Raw genomic sequence first — 22,026 nt, forward strand, 5'->3', positions numbered from 1 at the left:
TATGGACTTTAAACTGAGACATCCTGAGCTGTAATTTAGTTACTGATTTGGGGAGTGGTTACATGCACCTCTGGAAAAATTAAGAGATCACAGCAACTTTTTTAGTTTCACTCATTTCTCAATTTACAAAACTCATCTTTAATTTCACAATTAAGACTATAATATGTGTAAATTACGAACTTATTATTCTATTGAAAGTTAGGGCAACTATATGTTTTGCAAATATTACACATTGCACCTGTTTTATTGTCTTCCTGCTGTGTGTGTCACGTGACTGTTTTGGTCCAATCATGATCGCGTGATCACGCTCCCGGAAAAAGCTAGTTTCATTAGCTCTATTCCGGGGCATTTGGGCACAGTCAAGCCACCTGTTGGACTATTTTGGGTATCCGGTAGATTTTAGTATTTAATTTTTTACGTAGTTATTCTATGTGAAAGTAAGTCAATCTAACGTGTTCTTTAGTGTTTCAGATTGTTGGTGATTAAATGACTCCTTTAGCGTGTGCTCTAGCGACTTTCGAGCTTAACCTCTGGGCGACACATAAATATTTACGTTTCAGTGGTGCATGCATTTTGTGTTATATTTTTACCTACTTTTATTTTTTGACTTTCAAATAATTAAGGGAGACATTTAGAATAAGGCAAGGGAGAGGTTTAAGTCACTTATATAAACTGAGCTGGTAGGGCACACGCTAAAGTGGCATCAAATTATTAACACTTCCATGTCTTTCAGTGGAGTCGGTGATAAGACGTTACAAACCCTCTGACAGAGCGGCGGTTTTAACCCTTTTTCGCAATGGGATTTCGGAGCACATACATCCAGCGTTCTTCAAGGCTATGTGTCACCCTGACAATGTGGCTCTGACTACAATAATCTCCGTTACTATCTACCTGCTGGGCGGATGCACCTGTAGCTTGGCCTTAATGTCCGGCTTAGCCTGGGTAGGGATCGTGTACTACTGCTGCTATGAGATCTACGCCGGCTATGTCGAAGAGAAGCTACAAACTGACATGCGGGATATCCAGGCTAGCTTTCTCGACAGCCCCGATAACTGCTTTTGGGTCGCAGAGGGCACAGTCGACGGAGAGGCTGGGATTTTTGGCATGGTTGCCGCAGTGAGGAAGGCGCATGATGGCGAGGATGAGGAGCAAGAGCGCTGTGGCGAGATTTTCCGCATGATCGTCTCATCGTCTTGTCGCCGTAGTGGCCTTGGTACCCGACTGACTCGGACTGCTATCGAATTCTGCCGGGAACGGAAGTATTCAAGAGTAGTTCTGGGGACCAGCTCCATCCAGACGGCAGCTATAGCGCTCTATCTGAGACTTGGCTTCAAGCACACGCACACAGACACGTTGTCACACCGTCCTCACTGGCACACGTGGGTCACGAAAATCATTTTCCTGCAGATGGAAATGCTGCTGTGACACGGAGGTCACAAGCCCCGAACGCCTGACTCCTGTGTACCCTGCTGTCTTCCCAACTCTCAACACTGTTATGTTTAATGCACATTCTCTCCACTACTGTGAAGATGCTGTTCCACTCTGTCCTTTTATAAATAGTGCAATTTAATTGACAGAATTACTTTACCACATGACAGTTATCATTCCCAAAATATACCATGTGTACAGCTTCAGATGAAATAATTAAATTTAAATATCCTTGGCCAGTTGGAGGGTTAAGATAGAGAGGATTTGCCCAGATGCGCGAAAGCCACAATGTGGTTTTGTGTGGTTTCTTTGAACTGTGGGTCTCATTTGTTGGGGTTTTATTAATTGTATTGTAAATTAATTATTAATTAATTATAAATTAAAACTTTACTTAAGTTTTTAATTATAAATGTTTGGGACCTCAAAAAGTATATCAATCCTGTTGGGAAAGAAGCATAATGTGGACATTTTTAGCTAAAGTGAGCGTTTGATGAAAATACAATTGACCTGCAGTTTGCAAAGTTATCAGTTGTTCAAGGAGGCATTGTTGTGCTTCAAGCATATTTTAATATTATAAAATATTAATTAATTGGACATCTATTAATGATGTTAAGTTTGACCACAGCCAACTATGGACAATGTGGCAAAAATTAGGAAAAATAGGTATTAATACTTGGTCAGCATGCAGGAGTTGTACTTACTCCATTGCTGGAAAGATAAAATAATGGCTGTGATATGACTGATGTGAAAAGTCGGTCTCTTAAAGGAACAGTTACCTGAATATGACAGGGTGGACAGCAAGTACAAGAACACACAAAAAAGTTTAATATTGAGATGACAGAAATGCAAGTATCATGTCACAGACTTGAACCCTGTACTGAGAATGACCTGCATGTTTATTTATGTATGAAATCAGGTGAAAGAAAAAGTTACGCCACGTTTTTAGAACATCAAAGTGCTTCTGAATGGTGCAAATATCCCATGAATGCAAAAGTCCATGGCTATTTTTCTTGTGCAGATATTGACATCAGTCAGGCACAAGTTTTTGTCAGTTGTGTTAGGGATAGCAATTGCTGTGTCAGAGGAAATAGGGCCACCAACTAAGAGGGTATATTTGCTGGAAATGTTTATTTAAAATGGCAGCAAAACCACAGCTTGGAAATCAGCTAGATTTTTTTAATAAACATATCCGATCACTACCATCTAATTGGAAGCAGGCTAAATTGTTTAAATACTTCTGCTTCATTTCAATGTTCACTGGAAATTACACTTAAAAATGCTAGTGTAACGGGATAGATAATAGATTTTTTTAATTTTCATGAAATTGAAAGTTCAAGATATTTAAAGAATAAAAAAAAATCACAAAGCATGACTTGACGTTTTATTTCTGGCATATAGTTTTATTTTCCATTTAACGTAGAAGCAACCGATTGAATTATTTCATCATTGCTATTGCTTTACAGTTTCTTGGTGGCTGCACCAGAAATATGGTTATTTTGGGAGCACGTCATTTCATAATCTTTAAACCTCTGAATCTCTGAATTATTTAGGGAAGGTTATCAAAATAACCTTAAAATTATGTGTACAGAACTAAATTCTTAACATTATTACAGCACTAATTTGTGTTGTATCAATCGTATATTTCCTTGCATATCACATTGATTGGAGGCTAACAATCCCTGTGAATATACATTCGTAATTTTGAACTTGTCACCCCTTTATACAACATGGTACTTATTTTAAAGGTTAAATTTAAATGGCTTAATCACCTCAAATGGAAATGTGTATATACAATTTGATGGTCAATATCTTTTTTTTTTTTTTTTACAGTTGTAACAAGCATTGCGCACTACTGTAAATGAAATCAGTATTGTCTTTGGTATAAGCTTATAGTATTCTATATTCGTATTTTTCGCTGTACAATTGCAATGTAGCAATTCACAAAAGAACAAAATAGCAATATTATACAAAGTAAAATTATACATCCTGTATCCTATCAGTAGTCCAAAGTGTTTTACAGCAATGCTGTAGTTCCTAAAAGAGAATCGAATTTACAACATTGCAACCCAAAAGACAAAGGAAATTAAAAAAACAACATCTTACGTATTGTGTGCTCAGAGCCAAGAAAATTATACTGGTTTATTTAAGTCCATTGTTTCTGTACATGCCGGGATTCTCATAACACTGCGAAACAATCGAATGGTAATCGCAAAAAAAATAATTAAAGCAGAGTCCGAAACCTGAACCCCTTACAAGTTCCAATTGACCATCATTCTGCTACACTATGATTCCTCAGAAACCATACTAAATTCTTTTGCTGCAAACAGGCTATAGTATTTACATTCAATCTTTATATATTATACAAAGAAAATGGCATAAATAAAAATCCCAAATGAACCTGCTGAATTAGCATCCAGTCTTTGTGGTATACTATGCTCCAGCGAAACAAACGAAAAGCTGCTATTGTTACCGTTTCACCAAGCTCACATTTCAAAATGAACACTGCTAAGAATGATTAAAACTCAGATTTTAAACCTGACCCATGACCTATTACGCTACAAGTGAGGGAGGTCTCTTAGCTGGCCACTACTCTTCCGTGAATGTGATGACGTCGTACTGGATGCCTTGCTGCTGCATCTGCTCCAGCTGCTCCGGTGTGGCCTCCGTTGCGTACACCGTCTGCGCCTGTGCCATGGCTGCATCCGCCACGGCTGAAACGCAGATAAAGCAGCATTCTGAGCGTATCTGACACTCCCATGCCGTCAGGTGACCACTTAAGCGAAAACCACTGAAACAAACCGCTTATTCACAATGTTATAGCTAGCCATCTCTAACTTGTTTCCCGAGACTGCAACATTAACTAAGCCCCTCTTCCTCATTAAATAAACAACTGCTTCGAAATCCATCTCTGAAGGGCAGACGTACCAGTCACAGCAGAGTGGGCAGCAGCTTCTAGATCCTCTTGGCTGACAATCTGCTGCTCCGAGCTGATAGGAACATACTGGATGTGGCCGTCATGACTCAGGGCGATCTGCACGAAGATGGACAAATATATGGTTATGGTCCATTGAGTTCTTGACCATGGACAGAAAAGTTCAAGAGATGCTCCTGGTTAAGTGAATCTATCAACCCAGTACAGCAGTGGCCCTACAGGCTAACATGGAACTAGAATGGAACTGATGCATCATTTCCTCATTCCGCATAAATGTCCCACCTGCTGCTCCTGAAGGAAAGTTCCTCCTTGGTCGTACTGGATGTGAGCTATCTGTCCATCCTGCATCTGGGCCAGAGTAAAGAAGCCAAAGGCAGAAGAGTAAGAGAAGCGTCATGACTATGCTAACTCTCTGCTCTCCGTTCTTATAGCACCCGTACCTGGATGTGGTTGCCGTCAGAAACGACCACATATTCTTGTGGGATTAGATGCTGGACTCCATCTTGGGAGATTATGTATTGAACCTGCAGGTGGCAGTGAGGGGCACGTTAAAATGAGGATGGAAGAACGAGTGAGGGGGCCAGAATTCACAGTAAGCTTTGTGCTTTGGACCAGCAGAGCTCGTCTAATTTTTCAGGAACCACTAAGCAAGCATAGATAGCAAGCAAAGCCACTCTTTGATTTCCCAGACTTTTGTCTCGGACGTCACTGACAAAAGTGAAAATATTCTCGTAATTGACACTCGACCTCAGTGACCTGGTTCTCAGCCGTGACCAGGTGCTGCACAGTCTGCCCATCAACCGTGGTGATCTGCTGGATGTACGTAGCTTCCTCCTGCAAACACAAAGTCTGCCCTCAGCACCTAAAGGCCAGGCTGCTTACATCCAACTTTCATCAGCTTATCATTACAAATAACCCAATACATGTAAAGTGAGTTGAATTAGACCGAGCCGACAGTGGTCCGGGAATCTTCAGTACCTACCTGGTCCGAGAGGCTCTGCTCTTGGGCTACAATGATATGCTCCTGGGCCAGGGCCTGCTGGAGCCGCTCGGGGGTGAGGACCGTTTGCCCGGCCTGCAGAGCTGCTGAGGGGACAGCGGGGAGGTAAAGGGACAGGAGGTCCGTGGTCAAACCAGCTCCATGGGACTAGATCATGAAAAGCTACACCAAGTTAAGTGCCTATGGATGGAAAGCTTTCCATCTTAACCATGACATGGAAATGAAAGTTCTTAATAGCCGTCTATTGGATTAAGTTCAGCAGCCCATATGTGGGCTTGTGATGAGACCAATTTACCCTTTGCTTTCTTCTTAGGCTAGTAGGCACCCTCCCAATTCCAAAGACCATGTACTGTCCATTATTTAGTAACCAATGGGCATTAAGTCAACAGGCAGTAAAACCCAGTTACTGTTTCAAATGACACCCTGTACCTAGCTATGCTATCTATGTGATAAAAACAGAACAACGACCAGATGAGGGAAAAGGTCAGACACAAACTGGTTTCATAGCTGCACTGGGGTTACTGTCGCACACAAAGTGAAGGGGCAAGCTTAGACATAATACAGGTGTCGTACTGGAAGAGCCATCAAAAGTTTGTTTTTTCTGTCACACACATTTACATACAATTCTGGACTTGGGTACTGCTTACATATCATACATTTTTGGCAGTGATGTACACACACTTTTCTAGGAACAGGGGGCGTGGCGAACTGGCTGGGGGAGGGAGGGGGATTTTGGTCACTTGGTACATCAAAAGAGAAGCCCCCCCACCACACGTGCCTTACTGTATCATACACATCACCCAACCCTAGTATAGGAATCAGCAGCTAGTATCATTTTATTGCCAAACGTCTAAGTAGGAACCTGAAAACTACTTGGAAAATCTGTGCCAGTACGAGACTCCGAGACTCTAGGTAGGAGAGAGGGTGGGCCAGTTAGGTCGCCGCCCTGGAGGAGACCCTCACTCTGAAGCGTGGCCAGCGCCTCCTCGTCACTGTTCACGATGATGGCCTGCTGAGACGAGCTTGGTCGCACTTTGCGTGGGGGCGGGTCCAGGCTGTGCAGCCTCTCCATGTGGAACTTCAGGTGTCCGTTACGGTTGAACCTGCACAGGATTTTAATGGTGGGGAGGTTACAGCATTACATCTGAAACCCCATTCATTCATTCATACATACATACATACATACATACATACATACATACATACATACATACATACACACACACACACACACACACACACACACACACACACACACACGACCATCTGCCACAGTGAAGCACTGTGTCCCTAACTTTACAGGTTACACTCAGGAGTACCAATAATAAGATTCTTATAATAAGATAATAATAAGAGGGTAAGAGGGTTTCTGTCCAATAAACATCCAGGATCCCCTTTATGAACCCACACCCTACTGATGATGTCACCATTCCCACTAACATACGTGCTTTCATTGATCTGGACATGGTTGCTTCTAAAAGGAACATTCACGGCTTTAGAAGGAACCATGGAGTTCAGGTTCCTATGACTCTCAAAGTCCCAGTTTTGAACAAGACTCGGTTTTATTTCAACACTGGCTTCATGACGAGTCCCCATCATGCGTACCTCTGCCCGCAGACCTCGCAGGCGAAGGGCTTCTCGTTGGTGTGAGTCATCGTGTGACGCCGTAGGTCCTTTTTGTTCTTGGAGGCGAAGCTGCAGTGTTCACACTTGTGCGGCCGCAGGTAGGCATGCATGCCCATGTGCATCTGGGGGTCATGGGGGGAGATCACCCATTGTCATGGAAGCGGGGACATGCAATCAAGGGTCTTGGGCAAAAATTTATAACTAAAATATTACTGGGCTTCGAAAAAACTTTTCGAATTTGATAATGACTGCAGTAAATTTGCAGTAAAGATTCGGAACTTACTTTTACTTCCGGCCAGGAGGACGCGGTGAAGTTGCAGTCGGGGCACTTGAAAGTGCTGGGGTCCACGTGCGCCCTCTTGTGGCTCTCCATGTCAGAGCGTCCATGGAAAGACTCCATACAGATTCGGCAGGAGAAGCGCTTGGAGTTGACCTGCTGCTGAGGTGAGCCGCCCGGGGAGGGGGAGCCGGGGTCTTCAGTGCTCAGCTGGGGATGCCCAATCACAGCAGAGAGAAATGAAAACCCGCTAACTGCTGCCCGGCAGACTCTTTTAAACAGAGACTTACCACACTCGCCAAACACGCCGGAGCATTATTCCTCGAGGTAAAATTGAGGTATGAACTAGACAGTAGTTAGGGCAGTGACTAAGCTTAGCCTGTTACAGTCATACCAGACAGAGCATGACACATTCGCAGCATCTATACTTAGTAGGAGCACCGGTTTTATGGGCTAAGACGAGTGTTTTGGGTTACATTTGCAGGGATCTGCAGAACCTTAGTTACTACAGCCATATGTTATTTCTCAGTCAATAAATCATCCATCTACGGTCCAACTGCTTATTCTAACTGGGCCCCAGAGGAGCCCATCCCAGGCAGCATAGGGCAGGACTGGGGCACCCCCAGAGTGGTATGTCAGCGCACTGCACAGCACACGATAAATGAGGTGCCTGGGGTTTCCCCTCCCCAGCTGCTCACCTCCACCTGCTGCACGGCGCTCCCTCCGATCCCCGTCGTCAGGTAGTACTTGCCCTTGTGCTCTTTGATAGTGCCGGAGAGAGAGCCGCTGCTTACGACAATGGGGTGCGACCCGGGGCTCCCCTCCGCGCTGCTGCCATGCCAACAAGCACAGAGGTGGGGTTAGGGGGTCGGGGACGGTCAGGAGAGCCAGCCCAAGGACGTACGTCTCTATCCTTAGGAAGCAGATGCGCCGCCATTTTTATTTATATCCTGCCACCTCTGTGCTTATTTTGAGCATGCAGTATAATTCAGGATGGCTCCGCTCACCATTTACCCAGGTTTAGTATCGTGCTCATGTGCACCTTCTGGCACCTGGATGGCCCACATTTTAGATGCTGGTCCAGTTTTTTTTTTACCATTAAGCTACCTACTGTGGGAAGATTACTGCTTCAAATCCTGTTGCTGACAGAGTAATGGCTCCCACTGGGCCCCAAACCTTAGCTCCCCGTAGGTGTAGTATGCTGACTGACCCTGTGCTCTGAATATAAACAGAGAGCAAAATGGGATAGGTGAAAAATATCCAATTCCCCCACAGGGATGAATTAAGTATCACTATTAGTGCCCCACATGGTTAACTGTTCAGTCTTTGAAAGGATCACATTCAAATCTTAAAAACCTAAAAATAAATTAAATAAAAACTGCTGTGATCTCCGCTGCTGTATGATTTTTTGCGTGATGCTTGGCTTTAAAGCTACACCTGCTCTGTTTGCAGCAGTGTACCAGCGTCCAGGACCCTTTACCTGTAAATGGTGGCGCTGTTCTGGATTTCTTCCCCAACCTGCTCAAAATCCGCACCCTGGTAGGCGTTGATGGAGATCTGCTCGATCTCCCCGGCCTCGTCCACGGCCGCGGCCTCCAAGGCGGCGCCATGCTCTGCCACGTGGAAGGTCACGACCTTCTGGGCCTGCCCCGCTGAGACAGCCTCCTCTGTGGCAGAGCCGTCGATGTCCGACTTCAGCACGGCCACCTAGAGGCCACGTGGGTTTACGTCACCCGGGAAGCACCTTTTGGTACTTTGATTTGTCCGTTACATTTGAGAAGCTCGGCTCAGAAGGACTTGTGACAGAAACGAGGGCTCCGAGGCATAATTACAGGATGTCACTGCCGCCGCATCCTAATGACGACACGTCACACCAAGCGTGCCCATCACCAGCGATGGGACGCCTCCGAGGGACCTCACCTGCAGTGAACCCCCTGCCAGATCTCGCGGGTTGCTCATGTTCAGCAGCAGGTCCAGCGCGTTCTGCGCAGAGAGGTCTGAGGAGTCTCCTAACGAACCAGAGAGGGGAATTCATCGGACTGGATAACGATCACTCCATACAAACAGCATTAGACCTCACCCACTACTCTGTCAACCATCTTTGGAAAAAAAACCTGTAGAACTGTGTACAAGCATGGATAGTACTACATTACCCTATATTCAACAGAAGATAACCATGCAAATATTGTGCATTTGTAAATTAATAGTGATTTAACAGGGCATCTTGTATCATTACGGAAACAGGTTATGGTACCAGCTATGTCATCTAATTTCACACTGTGTGTGATTATATTTCACCCACAAAATCAGCAATTTGAAGCATCCACACATAATAAATCTGCAATTTAAGCTGACATTGCCAAGAAGGCTCGGTTTCCAAGGTAAAAAAAGAACCACCTTCTTTGCCTGCATGAGAGACAGTGAAATTATTTATCTGCAGTGATAAAAACTCCAGGACAAATGTCACTAAATAGGATATTTGTCGTACAAGGTGACACTGTACGGGTGATTAAAACTGAATTAAGCCGTTACTTTCCTTAATGGGCCTAAGGGCACAGTTATGCCACACTGCCACCATCTGTCCCCATCTGGTTTAACACGACCGGCAAATGTGTTCAGGGATTTAAGCAGGCGTTTAAATTTTTTAATTTCCTCCACTTTTAAAAGCATGCAGGCATGATTTACACCGTGCAATTTCCCCACTTAATGGCTTAATTAGAAAATTAAAAAAGGGGTTAATTAACTACGAGCTTGGCCGGAATGAGGTCCAGCTCATCCTGCCGCCTAAGAGGACTGGAGTTGTAGGCTAATGAATACAAAAATGAGAGATGACTGACAGGAACACACAGAAATCCACATCCAAACATGCGGAGCAGCGCCGTTTACCACCAGCAAAAGCACACATTTGTTTGAGGCCCGTAGGGACTGCAGCCTCCCCTTTGGCCACAAACAGTCGGTATGCTACAGGGTCCAGGGGACCCTGCAATAACTTTTTAAGTCGGGCCCCAGAAACAATGAAGCCTCCACTGACCATGTTCGTAGATTATGGTGGTATTTCCCAGGGAATCTTGGGAGACGGACGCATTCTCCATAGTCTGAAGTGCTTGGAACTCGATGGGGTCCACGGACACCTGGAAGACAAACCAAGTGGTTGGATGAAGGTGAGGATCACTCCCCCCCCCGGACATGAACCGGCACCAGGGGACTCACAACGGGCCCGCGGATGGCGTCCTGCACAGCCTGCGTGTGGTCATGCTGCTGCTTGAGCTCCTCGATCTGCTGCAGCGTGAAGAAGGGCCGGCGCCGGCGGGGGGGCTCCTCAGGGTGCGTCATGCACCAGTCGTCGAAGGCATCTAGGTGGCGACACTGGATGTGCAGCCGCAGGTTCTTTTTGTGCTTGGTCATGAAGTGGCAGAAGTCACAGGAGAATGGCTTCTCACCTGGGAAGACAGAGCAGGGCAGTCGCAGATGGAGGGGGGGAGGTATTAATGAGACCAGGAGCCCTGCATGGTGTCACTTTTGGTGCGTTCCATTTGCCCTCGGAACACGGATTCCGAGTTTTGAAGCCCGAAGTGACGACATGCACGCTCCTGATTCTCGGAGATCTGAAAAATATCTTGAAGCAGTACACAAGGGAAAGTTGTAGTTTTATACTGTTTAAGCACTACTTCTCATTTATGGCTCATTAAATCGGTCACACACACACTATACCGTCCAACTCATCTGTGGACGTGTTGCTATGGAGTTTTATACGTAAAGCACCACGCGTAATGCGTTATCAACTTATATTGCTAACAATGGTTAACGATTAACCGGACTAAAATTGGATTTCATGATTAGTCGGAATATTTGTCAGATTTAAGGTAGTTCAGACTAATTCTAAGTGAATGAAGATAAAGGTCATTTAAACTGAGGTACCTTAAATCCGACAAGTTGTCCGGCTAAGCAAAAAATATGTTTTTTCATATGGGTCCATGGTATTGCTACTTCTGTGGCAATTGGAACGTATCCAACTCGGTTTTCCCGAGTTTTTAGCAGATGTGATGGAATCTCTAATCCGAAAATCGGATCCCAAGGCAAATGGAACACACGATTTCTTTGTGGGAAGGCAGCTAACAAGCTATGCTAATGAGCTCCAATGCACTGACAAGCACTAAAGGATAATTAGAGGTCAGCACCATACATGGCATTTCAAAACGTTGCCCACACAGTGTTTTTCCCCCTCAATCAAAACATCATGCTATGGACATAGGCTATTCTTGCCACAAACATGTTTGTCCATATATGGACAGGTTGACGTTAGGATCCTGATAATAATGATCAAAAACATAGCATGAATAATCAAAGAAACAGACAAAAAATAACATACTCCTGCTCATGCATAAAGTATCAGAAAAATCTTAGAGGTCGCATGAAGCTAGGAGGAGCATAGTCACTGTAAAGGTGATTTTGGTAGGCACCATCCGTTAGCTCCGGCAGGTATCTCACCAGTGTGCTTGATGGCCATGTGGGAAACCAGGAAGTCCTCCTTCGTGGTGGAGTACTTGCAGTAGTCACACTTAAACGGCTTGTCACTTGTATGTGACAGCTGATGGTTCAGCAGTAGCTTCTTGTTGTCACATGTGTACTCGCAGAACTCGCATTTGAACCTGATTGGAGGGAAACATGCCGCGTCTGCTCTCCTATTCGTTAACACACAAACGCACTAGAGCGTCTTATAATACTGAGAGTAAAAGTTACAATGAGTGCCAACTGGATTTCCTGCTCACCTGCTGTTGCCGTAGCTCTGGATGTGTGTGAGAAGATGCATTTTGAAAGTGTACCGTTTCTTGAAGGACTTTCCACACTGAAACACAAACAAAATGAACAAATTACATACATGTCAAATCACCTGAAATACCCATGTGACTACAGCAGCCTATCACAGTCAATATCAAGGCCTGATTAAATTTATGCATTACATAAATGACAATATACTTTGAGATTTATCAGTGTTTCTGCATAAATGATGACATGAGAGCAAAAAGCTACACAAAAACTCTGCATTTCCCAACAAATTTTTCATAGAAAAGAAAGAAGAAACTTTCATACAGATCAGTAATTTACTTTATAAGCAGCTGCTTTGATCTCAAATCGGTCTCATTTTTTAAATGATAATCCATTTCACACTTGCAAAGATCTGGAAAACAAATCCATGCAAAAACAGCCACACACTTGTTTTGTGGAGTATAGGCCTACCTTGCTTGGCCTAGGTGCTTGGTCCTAATTTTTCAAACTTTATCAGAGATTCTCAGCTCATGCCTTCGGCCACAATTTTCACTTCCCAAAAGTAACATTTGCTCTCATGTCCTGTTTTTTTTTCCTTTTTTATCCAAACCAAAATGCTTTCTTTTGCAGAAGACTCCCCCTGCATGACTTTGCTGCTGCTATGTACACGTTTTAAGTTCTTCTACCTGCCCTAATCCACCAATATGTTCTTGGATATTTTCGAGCTCTACAAATTAATTTATTACTAACTGGAAAACATAAAGGCTGCATCATGGGTTTGAATTCCTTCCACAGCCTGTGCGAGGTCCTTCACCTTGTCGCACATATGTGGCTTTTCTGAGCTGTGCGTTTTCATGTGCTGGGTGAGGCGCTTCTGCATGGGGTACACCCTGCTGCACACCGGGCAGGGGTACTGCGTGACCTTCGGGGCCTGCAGGACACCGAAACAAGCCTTCTATGGCATGAAAAGCAGATACTCAGGAAAGTGGTGTTTACACATTTACATACATACATAAACATCAGTGTCATTAAATATTAACATGCCACATACTACCAGACAAAAGTTTTTTCACACTGAGATTTTCTACATTTGCCTGTTACTCACTTAACATTTACTAAAAATACACTCAATGTTTTGTGCTAACAAATAAATTTACTGTAGGTTCACCATTTGAGTACCTTTACTAACAAGAAAATGTCATATCTTTGATTCATCAAAGTAACCTCCTATAGCAGTTATAACAGCAGAGAAAATTCAAGACGTTCATTTATACAAAGGACATTAAATACTGCTCTGTTTCATGACAGTTAACTAGTGCAATTAAAGTTAAAGCACAGCCTAGAATTTGACTCACCATCACCACACAACCAGTTAATATGATGTCAGACATACTCATTCCATGTTACAAAGTAAACTTGTTTTATTTGACTTTCATTTATAGTTGTTCGCTCAACTTTCCAACGGTTAACAAGAATAAAAAATCTTCAGTTTATGAAATAATTGGAAAAGTGGTGAGAAACTGTGATGTTTAAAAACGTTTGACTGGTACAGGAACCACAATATGTATGGAGAATTTACAAATATTCCATTTAAATTGCATGATGATGTTTTCAATCATTTTTAGATTCTGCTTTATCCATTGATTGTTCTGATTTACATCTACGTCATATAATCTAATAATCTTCAACTTCAACTACATCTAATAATTATATAATGAATTTTACTTAAATTATTACTTCTGTTGTAAGTCTATTTCACTTATAACCTTAACATTTGAAATTCTGTGTTCATGAAAGATATCAGAAATGTCTTAACTGTTAACATTAGTATGACAGCACATGAAACATCATATTACAGTTCATGCGAAACACATCAGCCATTTAAAGATAAATATCTGAAACTTACCTGGTCACATTTCTTCTTCCTTAAAAAAGAAGAGAATCAAATAAAATCAAATGAGCAAAGCAGATTATCACTTCCAAACTAAACCAACATGTTTCCATATTTTATAGAATTAATGCAGAATGGAGCGTATAACAAAATCTATTCACATTTTATTTATTTCAGCAGAATTATACTCCACAAAGATAAATCATCATATATATTTTCTGAGGCCAAGATGTTCGTCCTGAGAAGGAAGTGGCAGCTCTTACTTGTCTTTGCTGTGAACGGCAGAGTGACGAATGACATCCTTCTTGTACACGCTAGTGTAGTCACACTCGTCACACTTGTACGGTTTTGTTCCCTCATGGTTGAACATGTGTTCCTGGGTCAGAGTGAGAGAAACTCAAGCAACTAGACATTGGAAACTTGGATGAAACCAATTCATTATAAATACTGAAAGGTATTTCTGTATAAAAAAAAACAACAAAGCACTTTTTCAACAAACACAAATGGTTCTAACTTAGAAACTGAGCAATAGCTGCTTCTCTGTGAGGAGAGGCCTCTATTATTATGATAATGCCAACATGCTGATCTCTTTAAGAATTTACTTGTTGCCAAGACATCTCAAGTGAAGAGAAACTAAAACATGATAGAAGAGCCATCTCACAGTACTCTTCACTCACAAATACAAGCTAGATTAATTTGCAGTAAATAAATTAACACATACTTAACTATGGGGTGAGGCACAAACTTCATTTTAGCTACCTAGCTGCAGGGCTGCCTGCTCTGCTGCAAACCCTAAGGACAGAACATGGCTCCCGCTCACCTTCAGCGAAGACCAGCGTTTGCACCTGTAGCTGCATTGCAGGCACTTGAACCTCTCTGGGTCATTGCCATCATGAGACTCTATGTGAAAGCGAAGGTCTTCCTGAGACAGAAACCGAGAGCCACATATCCGGCAATTATGGGGTCTCAGCAAAGGCTTCAGGGATTTGTAGTACCTACTGTTAGAAGACAAAAAAAAATGAAGGAAAAACAAAATGTATTTTATTTCCCTGCTAGAACAGCATGCTCTGATCGCCAGTTGCTGGTGGTCTCTTACTTGCGGTTCAGGTACTTCTTATACTTCTTACGAAGAAATCGCTTGGAAGGTCGCCCCCGCTTTCTGGGATAATATTCAGCCTCTTCTGGTCCTGTATTTGAGGATGGATCTTTGTTCTCAGAATCAGACTGGCTGATGCCAGGTTCAGCTCCGTGTCCATTGGCTGAGGAGACGGGTCCACTATCCAGCCCAGAGGAACTGGCCTCCTCGGGCGCCTGGGGATCTAAATTCTTATTTTGCTCAGGCATTACTGAGGTATCTGCTGCTGCTTCTGAATGAGGGAAAACGGCCCAGAACAATGGAATTAAAACTTACACACAACATATTGCAATCAAGCCAAGTAAGAAAGCTATCAAGCTAACTTGACTGAAATACAACGTTAACTTTATTTACTGACGTTTTTGGAGTGTCACCTTGGCTACGGGAATTATTCATGTAGTACGGAAACTTCCTGGGCCGCACCACCCGACGCCGTGGTCGCTCGTGGGATAGGCTGGAAGAAGATGGAACACTTCGGAGTAGCGCCGGTTGGCGCCCCCTGCAGTCCTCATCAGCAGGGTTATAGTCGCTGTCGTCTGAATAAAAAACAACTCAATGAGAGCTTCATTCACTACAGGTACAGATGGAACGTATAACAAAATCTATTCACATTTTATTTATTTCAGCCCCTCAGGTACAGATTCATCATCAGACTAACCTGCGGCATCGTCAATGGCGCCAGCATCAACGATGTCATCGTCGTCTTCCTCCAGCGGCTCCTCAGTCTTTGTCTCGTTTTTCTGAGCAGTGGCCGAATCACTGCGGCGTGGCCGCCCTCGACCTCTCTTCTTGGGCGGCGGCCCACCTACGCAACACAGCAACCATCACTGAATACAGCTACTGGACATCCAGAGGATTGGGGTACTGCGATTTAGCTTGAATGCATCCAAACTCACATGCAGCTGAGACGTCTACAACTCCCAATTTACCTCTAGAAATTTCTATTATATTCTGACACTTGTGAAGCCTATTGGGGCTGCCCGGGCGTACCTGCATGCTTGAAATGCTTGTCTCTCATGTGGTTGATGAGGGTGTCTTTGGATACGCTCTTGTATGGACACATTTTGCATTTGAATTGCTGCACAACCACCACCTCCATCATCTCCTCCAGCTCTGCCAGGTCTGGAGGCTGATCCCTGAGCCCAGCGCCCGTTTCAGGTCCGGCAACCCCTGAACCATGGGCCTCCGAGTGACTCGGTCTCTCTGGGAGCTCACCGTCTCCCGGTGAAACGACCTCATTAGGATGTGATGAGTACCTGCCTGTGCTACCAATGAATTGACTAGGCTGGTCCTCACCACTACCCACATAGTGGTAATCTTGTGGCTGATCCGAGTTGTGAGAAGGTGTGCTATCATCCACGTTGACACTGCTACCCTCCATATAGCTGGAGTGCTGGGGCTGGTCAGGACAATCCAATGAGCTCTCCTCCACATAGATGGAGCCCTGGGACATGCTGCACTCAATGTAGCAGGAATGTTGCGGCTGGTCCTGGGAGTTCTGCGTCTGGTCTGGGTCATCCATGCAGCATTCCATGTACTGCGAGTGCTGGGTCTGGTCGGGTCCACCAGTCACGCACTCCAGGTACTCCTGTGGCCGGCTCGAGCTATCTGAGCTGCAATCGATGTATTGTGAGTGCTGTGGGTGACCAACTCGATCGGGCTCACTCTCTAGATAGCGGGATTGGTGCACTCTGGAATGAGGTGAGGGCCTAGGGCCCCTCGAGTGAAGCTCTGAATTGTCCGGCCCATCCACCCCACAGTCAACGTAGTGGGAATGGCGTGTCTGATCAGGCCCCTCCTCAGCGCAGTCCAAGCCTCGAGAACGCTGGGGCCGGCGCAAGTGGCACACACCCATGCTGTCTTCCTGGTCAGTGTAGCCAGAGTGGCCCGGCTGGTCAGGCTGATCTGGGTCCATGGCTTCGTGGTCGGGCAGCATGCTCCTCCCGTCTTCCACAATGTCGGACTGCTCCAGGCAAGTGGATGTCGGTCCTTCCGCAAGGGCATCGATGGTGATGCGATTAGACAGAGCAGTAGAAGACATTTCAGACACCATGGGGGCACCTGATAAGAGAAAACATGGTGTTTCCATTTGTACCCATTTCAATAAACATCTGTGGCCCCAGGTAATGTAGCCAAAAATAATAAAAATGGACCAGAAATCCCAGAAGGGGCACATCACTATGGTCTTCGGATAAACTACAGCATTATCTACCGAAATGTGGCAGTTGGTCAACCAGTTGCTTTTTCCCAGAGGTTTTTTTCTATTAGTGTGGATGCCTGTGCTGCAATAGGTTGAAATTTTCCAGCTTTGTTACATATGCCTACGTGAGATATGCCCCCCATGACAGTTACCAGGGTAAGTGTTTCGAAGATATATGAATGAATGAAAGGATGAATGGATGGATAGATACTAAATTCTAAATAACTGTAATGAAATAACAATACAACTTACACTAAATTTCCATGAATGGAATTACATAAAGACTAACCATCATCGGGACCTTGCAGAATAAGATACTGAGTAGTCTCAGCATCTCCATCCTCTGCACTTGTCACTGCAATACAACCTGCAAAACAGACAGGATTCTTAGCAAAAATAATGAACCCATGCAGAGAAATTAATGACACGCTATCTAGTGTCACTTATTGTAAGCAGAAATCGATTCTAAACTCCTTTTCTTGAACTTCCTTAAGGAATTTTCTTCCTACCGTTTATTATGTCAGGTCCTATGGTAGACTCAATTATCTTGTCAATAGCTGATCCAAGGTCTGAAGAAGTGGAGGCAGTGGAGTCTGACACGATCATCCCCCCATCTGACACCACGCTGGAGTGAACCAGCACTTGGGCCGACTCGGAGACCAGGATAGACTGTGTCACCGTGGAGACACTGGACACACTTGTTGACTGGGCCACAGAGGAGGAGTCTGGGAGATGAATCATGCCCCGCACATCAGTGCTAGAGCTGGTCTCAGGTATCAGCTCCTAAAGACGTAAACCAAAGAATTGATAGAGAACAATCAGAGGGGAAGCCACATGGGCAAACCACACAAAGAACACAAGGGTTCTAGAAGCTCACTTTTGGACAACACAGTGATCAACCATGGGAGTTCTTGTCCATGGCTCTTTTTACAAAACGTTCCTTAAAATTCATATGTGCCACTTTGTTAAAAACAATTAGCAGTGTGAAATCTAGTGGAAATCATTCTAGTCGAAGCAAGATGGATGATCAGCGTCAGGTTGCCGCGGACCTACCACAAGCCCTTCTGAGCTCTGTCCTACATGGGAGTCTGACTCGGGTGCCAAGGTGGGCACAGTTGCAGTGTCGCTGCTGTCGGCAGACATGGCTTCCGATGACTCCATGCCCATACCACTTTCTGAGGGCTGCTCCAGACCAGACGGGCCTGCATCACTGCTGCTCTCCACCTCATTGTCCTCTGAATCCATTTTGACCTGCATGAAACAAAAATGAAATTGGGCTTGTCATGGGGTCATTGTTTCTGAAGGATGGAGCTTATGACCAAGTCTTGATATTTTCAGTGTATAGCTTGAATATTCTTGAAAGAAAGTGTTCATTTGTCTCATTAACTTTACTTTATTAAGAACTTCATCACACAGAAAAATGTACACTTTATGTACATAAATTTTTAATAATTTTAAAAGCTATCCAGGTGTCTGGAAGCATAGTAGCACAGAGATAGGAGCTTCTGAGCAAATGATTACTATAAAACTGCCCCCGGTCTATGTCAGCACATTTAATACTTTATGAAGGGATGTGTATTCTCCTAAGAACATTAAAGGTGTGATCTACTACAGTCTACTGGAATAACTGGATGGGATGGAAGGCAAATAAAAGAATCTTGTTTGTTTGAAAGTACATCGCACACAATTAGACACAAGAGGAAATTCTGTCACCAAGCCAGGCTACTCCACGTCCAGGTTGAGTTTTTCTGACCCAACTGGTAATGCCACGTTGACTCTACATAAAAACCAATTTTTAAAAAAAGCCTCTAGCTAACATAAAAATATCCAAGTTTGACACATGGATGTTTGAGCCTATGACAGAAAATGTATTTGACCCAAAAAGGCACATCCAGTCCTCAAAGATTAAGTGACACAAAGGTATTTATTCCAAGTGACTTTTATTAAAACTGCAAATGACAAATTCAATTACTCAATCTGCCTTTCCTATCTCAGGTACCTTTGGATCTCTGTACAAGTCCCCACCTACTTTGACTCACACCAGTATGGCTACTTGAGCATAACATATCATACTTTGCTTCTTACCTTACTCCTTTCTTGAAAGATACTCCCCAGGGATCAGACCAATTTTCTTTTCACCTTAATACCACTGATCTCCTCAACCTGTTTGCTTTCACAAATGTAGGACACTTTACTACCAGTAGTACTGACACTACTACTACACACCACCTTTTCCTCTGGTCTAAGATGCGTTTTCCATCTTATGGCCCCTGCTTACTTTTAATATGTAATTTGCAATCTGCTATTGTCCAATACTCCTCCTTCTGTGCAACTTATAATTTTGTTGTGGTACTTCTCTGAACCCTGAATGACAAAATCAGTTGTTTTTCCTTACCTAGTTCCTAACAGACCAGTAAACATAAAACACATAAGAACAGTGCAACCACTGATTATATGCAAGAAGAACCTCAACACCTACCTTAACAAACTACACCTACAAGATGACAGTGACCTTGTGATTCACCAAACAAATAAGCATTGCTGAGTATACTGCAAAGGGTATTGTGAGCTAGGATACTATAAATTCAGCTGGTCTTAAGACTTAAGTGTTTCTCATAGTTTTATTTTCACTTGTGAAACCACTGCCTTAATCGCAAGGACACTGAGGCAGTCAGTGTGTTTATGTACTACAGTCTCTTACGGTAACTATAAAGCTACATTTATGGTAACCAAAAAACATATTGTTTCAAATGTAGTATTTATTTGGAAAGACACTAACATCTTCTGGCGTGCTGTTTCAATAGCGTAATAAATATTAACATCGGGACCGATATTGGGTGAACTATCGTGGCACTTCAGCATTGGATTCTCCTCTTCGGTTAAACTCTGAGACCTTATTAAGTGTTTAGTGAACAAGTAGCTAGATATCTGAGATTGCCGTTTTTGTGTTATTTAAAACGCTTTTAGGGAGGAATTTGGTAACATGAAAAAAAACTGAAGTATGTTAATTCAACATGGTGGACCGTATGTTGTGAAAGCGCAGCGTATCTGAACGCGCTTCCCAATTAATTCGTAACAAAGACCGAAATGGTGACTATTCAGTTATTAGGAGCCAATCGCCATAGTACTACTTTTGCTAATAATCGTTCATTAATCCTTTCTTATCACAGTAACAATTCGCTAGTTGGCTATCTCATTGTAAGCATTCCAATAATGGTTAGCCTAGCACTGTAGTAGCTCTAGTTTTGTAGGAACATGTGCCGACACTGTAACCAGGCCTGGTGAACAAGGAATTATGTTATAATAAAACAACGATCTGAAATTTTATTTAATGTTCGCACTTAAACAAATACCTAGGAAGCTGAACACCAAGGTTACGGACATACTGGTGTCCGCACGGTCAGTGCTGTGTGGGTGAATATATTATTAGACACATATTCCTTATTTGTATTTTTGTGACATACACAAAGCCAAACCGTCTCAATTTAAACAACAATGTACGTGAACCAAGAAACTACTAATGTATCCCATTTGGTACAACAGCAGTGCTGTCTTTCTCAGGCGTTTCGATCTGACTCCTATCACAGCAGAGATACTTCATATAACAGCCCCTTTCTCAAATAAAAACCCGGGCCGTGCTGCCCTCCCCACTGCCTGCTGCGCGCCGCCATTTTCCTAAGTCACTTTTCGATTCAGGCAGTCCTCAAACTCCTATCGAAGGCTGAGGGACCCCCGAGGGCCTCTTCGACATGGTCAGACCGCCTAACCCTCTTCCTTCAAGAATTTTTTTAACACGGGTTTCTTAATCGCTACACCCCGAGATGACTTTTCTTACCTGGACTTTAGCGCTGGATTATTTTCCTGTCGTCAGTACGTCAGAAACCGCGATTAACAGAAAAAGATAAACGCTCCGGCATTCTTGCTGGGCGCCATCAACTTTTCCTTGGTTAGTTCAGGACGCCAACCGGATCTCATTTATTTGTTTCACTTTCATAAAATGTTCGCCAAGGTATTTCTCGTACATATAGCCACAACTATAATGTTACGACTGCTTTTAATATCCGTTTGTTTTAGAATTCGACAGTGCTAGACGATTTTAAGGGTTAGGCCATTTGGTTATCTTTTATTGGGGGCGGAAGACATAATTAATTTTTAGCCAAAGGCGGAAGAACACTAGAGAAAGCGGACGGATATTGAAACCCCAGTTGTTTAAATTCAACACTGTAAGCTTGCAAGTATGTTATGGATATTTTTTCGCCATCAAGTTAAAACAATTACGTAGGAAGAGTTATTCAATATATGACGGTTTGTTTAAAGATTAATATGCAGTGTGACATTTAATTGGTCGTTTGACTAATCCGCCAATACGGTAATCAACGAACTGAGTATTTTTGCGTTCTTATAAAACATTGTGTAGGTTTAAAGCGTTAGCATTTACTCTATTTGTACACAGAGCGATCAATTTGCCAATCCAAACATCCAATTCACTGTAAAACATTAAGATTTACGCGCAGAATTTCAAGACTGCCATAACAAACGTAGAAACAGTATGTCACATCAATAGCTAAGTAAGGTAATCCTGTAAATTGTATGATACATGTAATGTTTCTATAAAAGTTTCAGCTTTCCTATTCACTGCAAATAAAATGAAGTTAGGCGGGGAGAATAAAAAATATTTGCATTCATGGACAAAAACCCTTGGACATTTAGGTGATGAATTAAATCAATGCTTATTTTACCCTGTAGTAAACACAGAAGCTATCCGATTAG

The 22,026-nt window shown here is 43.3% G+C and overlaps 2 protein-coding genes across 5 annotated transcripts; one reads left to right on the plus strand and one right to left on the minus strand.

Annotated features, from left to right (window-relative positions):
- Positions 1-293: 293 nt before the first annotated feature.
- On the plus strand, positions 294-2,731 carry nat8l2 (N-acetyltransferase 8-like 2). Its single transcript, XM_049022417.1, has 2 exons — positions 294-437; positions 734-2,731. Coding segments are annotated over exons 1-2 (693 nt in total). The 5' UTR covers positions 294-436; the 3' UTR covers positions 1,426-2,731.
- A 70-nt stretch (positions 2,732-2,801) lies between these two features.
- On the minus strand, positions 2,802-21,404 carry znf335 (zinc finger protein 335). Of its 4 annotated transcripts, none has more exons than XM_049022394.1 (28): positions 21,092-21,404; positions 18,310-18,507; positions 17,766-18,039; positions 17,546-17,623; positions 16,047-17,117; positions 15,715-15,861; positions 15,431-15,592; positions 15,018-15,288; positions 14,742-14,919; positions 14,185-14,297; positions 13,937-13,955; positions 12,845-12,982; positions 12,033-12,109; positions 11,752-11,912; positions 10,474-10,703; positions 10,295-10,394; positions 9,184-9,272; positions 8,744-8,970; positions 7,962-8,091; positions 7,270-7,473; positions 6,966-7,108; positions 6,324-6,463; positions 5,343-5,446; positions 5,108-5,194; positions 4,801-4,884; positions 4,643-4,708; positions 4,354-4,459; positions 2,802-4,139 (listed from the first exon to the last, which is right to left on the minus strand). In XM_049022394.1, exons 2-28 carry the CDS (start codon positions 18,499-18,501, stop codon positions 4,015-4,017), a joined length of 4,716 nt encoding a protein of 1,571 aa, XP_048878351.1. In that variant the 5' UTR covers positions 18,502-18,507; positions 21,092-21,404; the 3' UTR covers positions 2,802-4,014. The 4 variants fall into 4 exon arrangements, with proteins under 4 accessions (XP_048878351.1, XP_048878350.1, XP_048878347.1 ...); XM_049022393.1 differs by having other exon boundaries at positions 5,343-5,443; positions 7,962-8,094; XM_049022390.1 differs by having other exon boundaries at positions 7,962-8,094.
- Positions 21,405-22,026: the final 622 nt, after the last annotated feature.

Source organism: Brienomyrus brachyistius, chromosome 8, assembly GCF_023856365.1.
Source record: "Brienomyrus brachyistius isolate T26 chromosome 8, BBRACH_0.4, whole genome shotgun sequence".
Classification (NCBI taxonomy): domain Eukaryota; kingdom Metazoa; phylum Chordata; class Actinopteri; order Osteoglossiformes; family Mormyridae; genus Brienomyrus; species Brienomyrus brachyistius.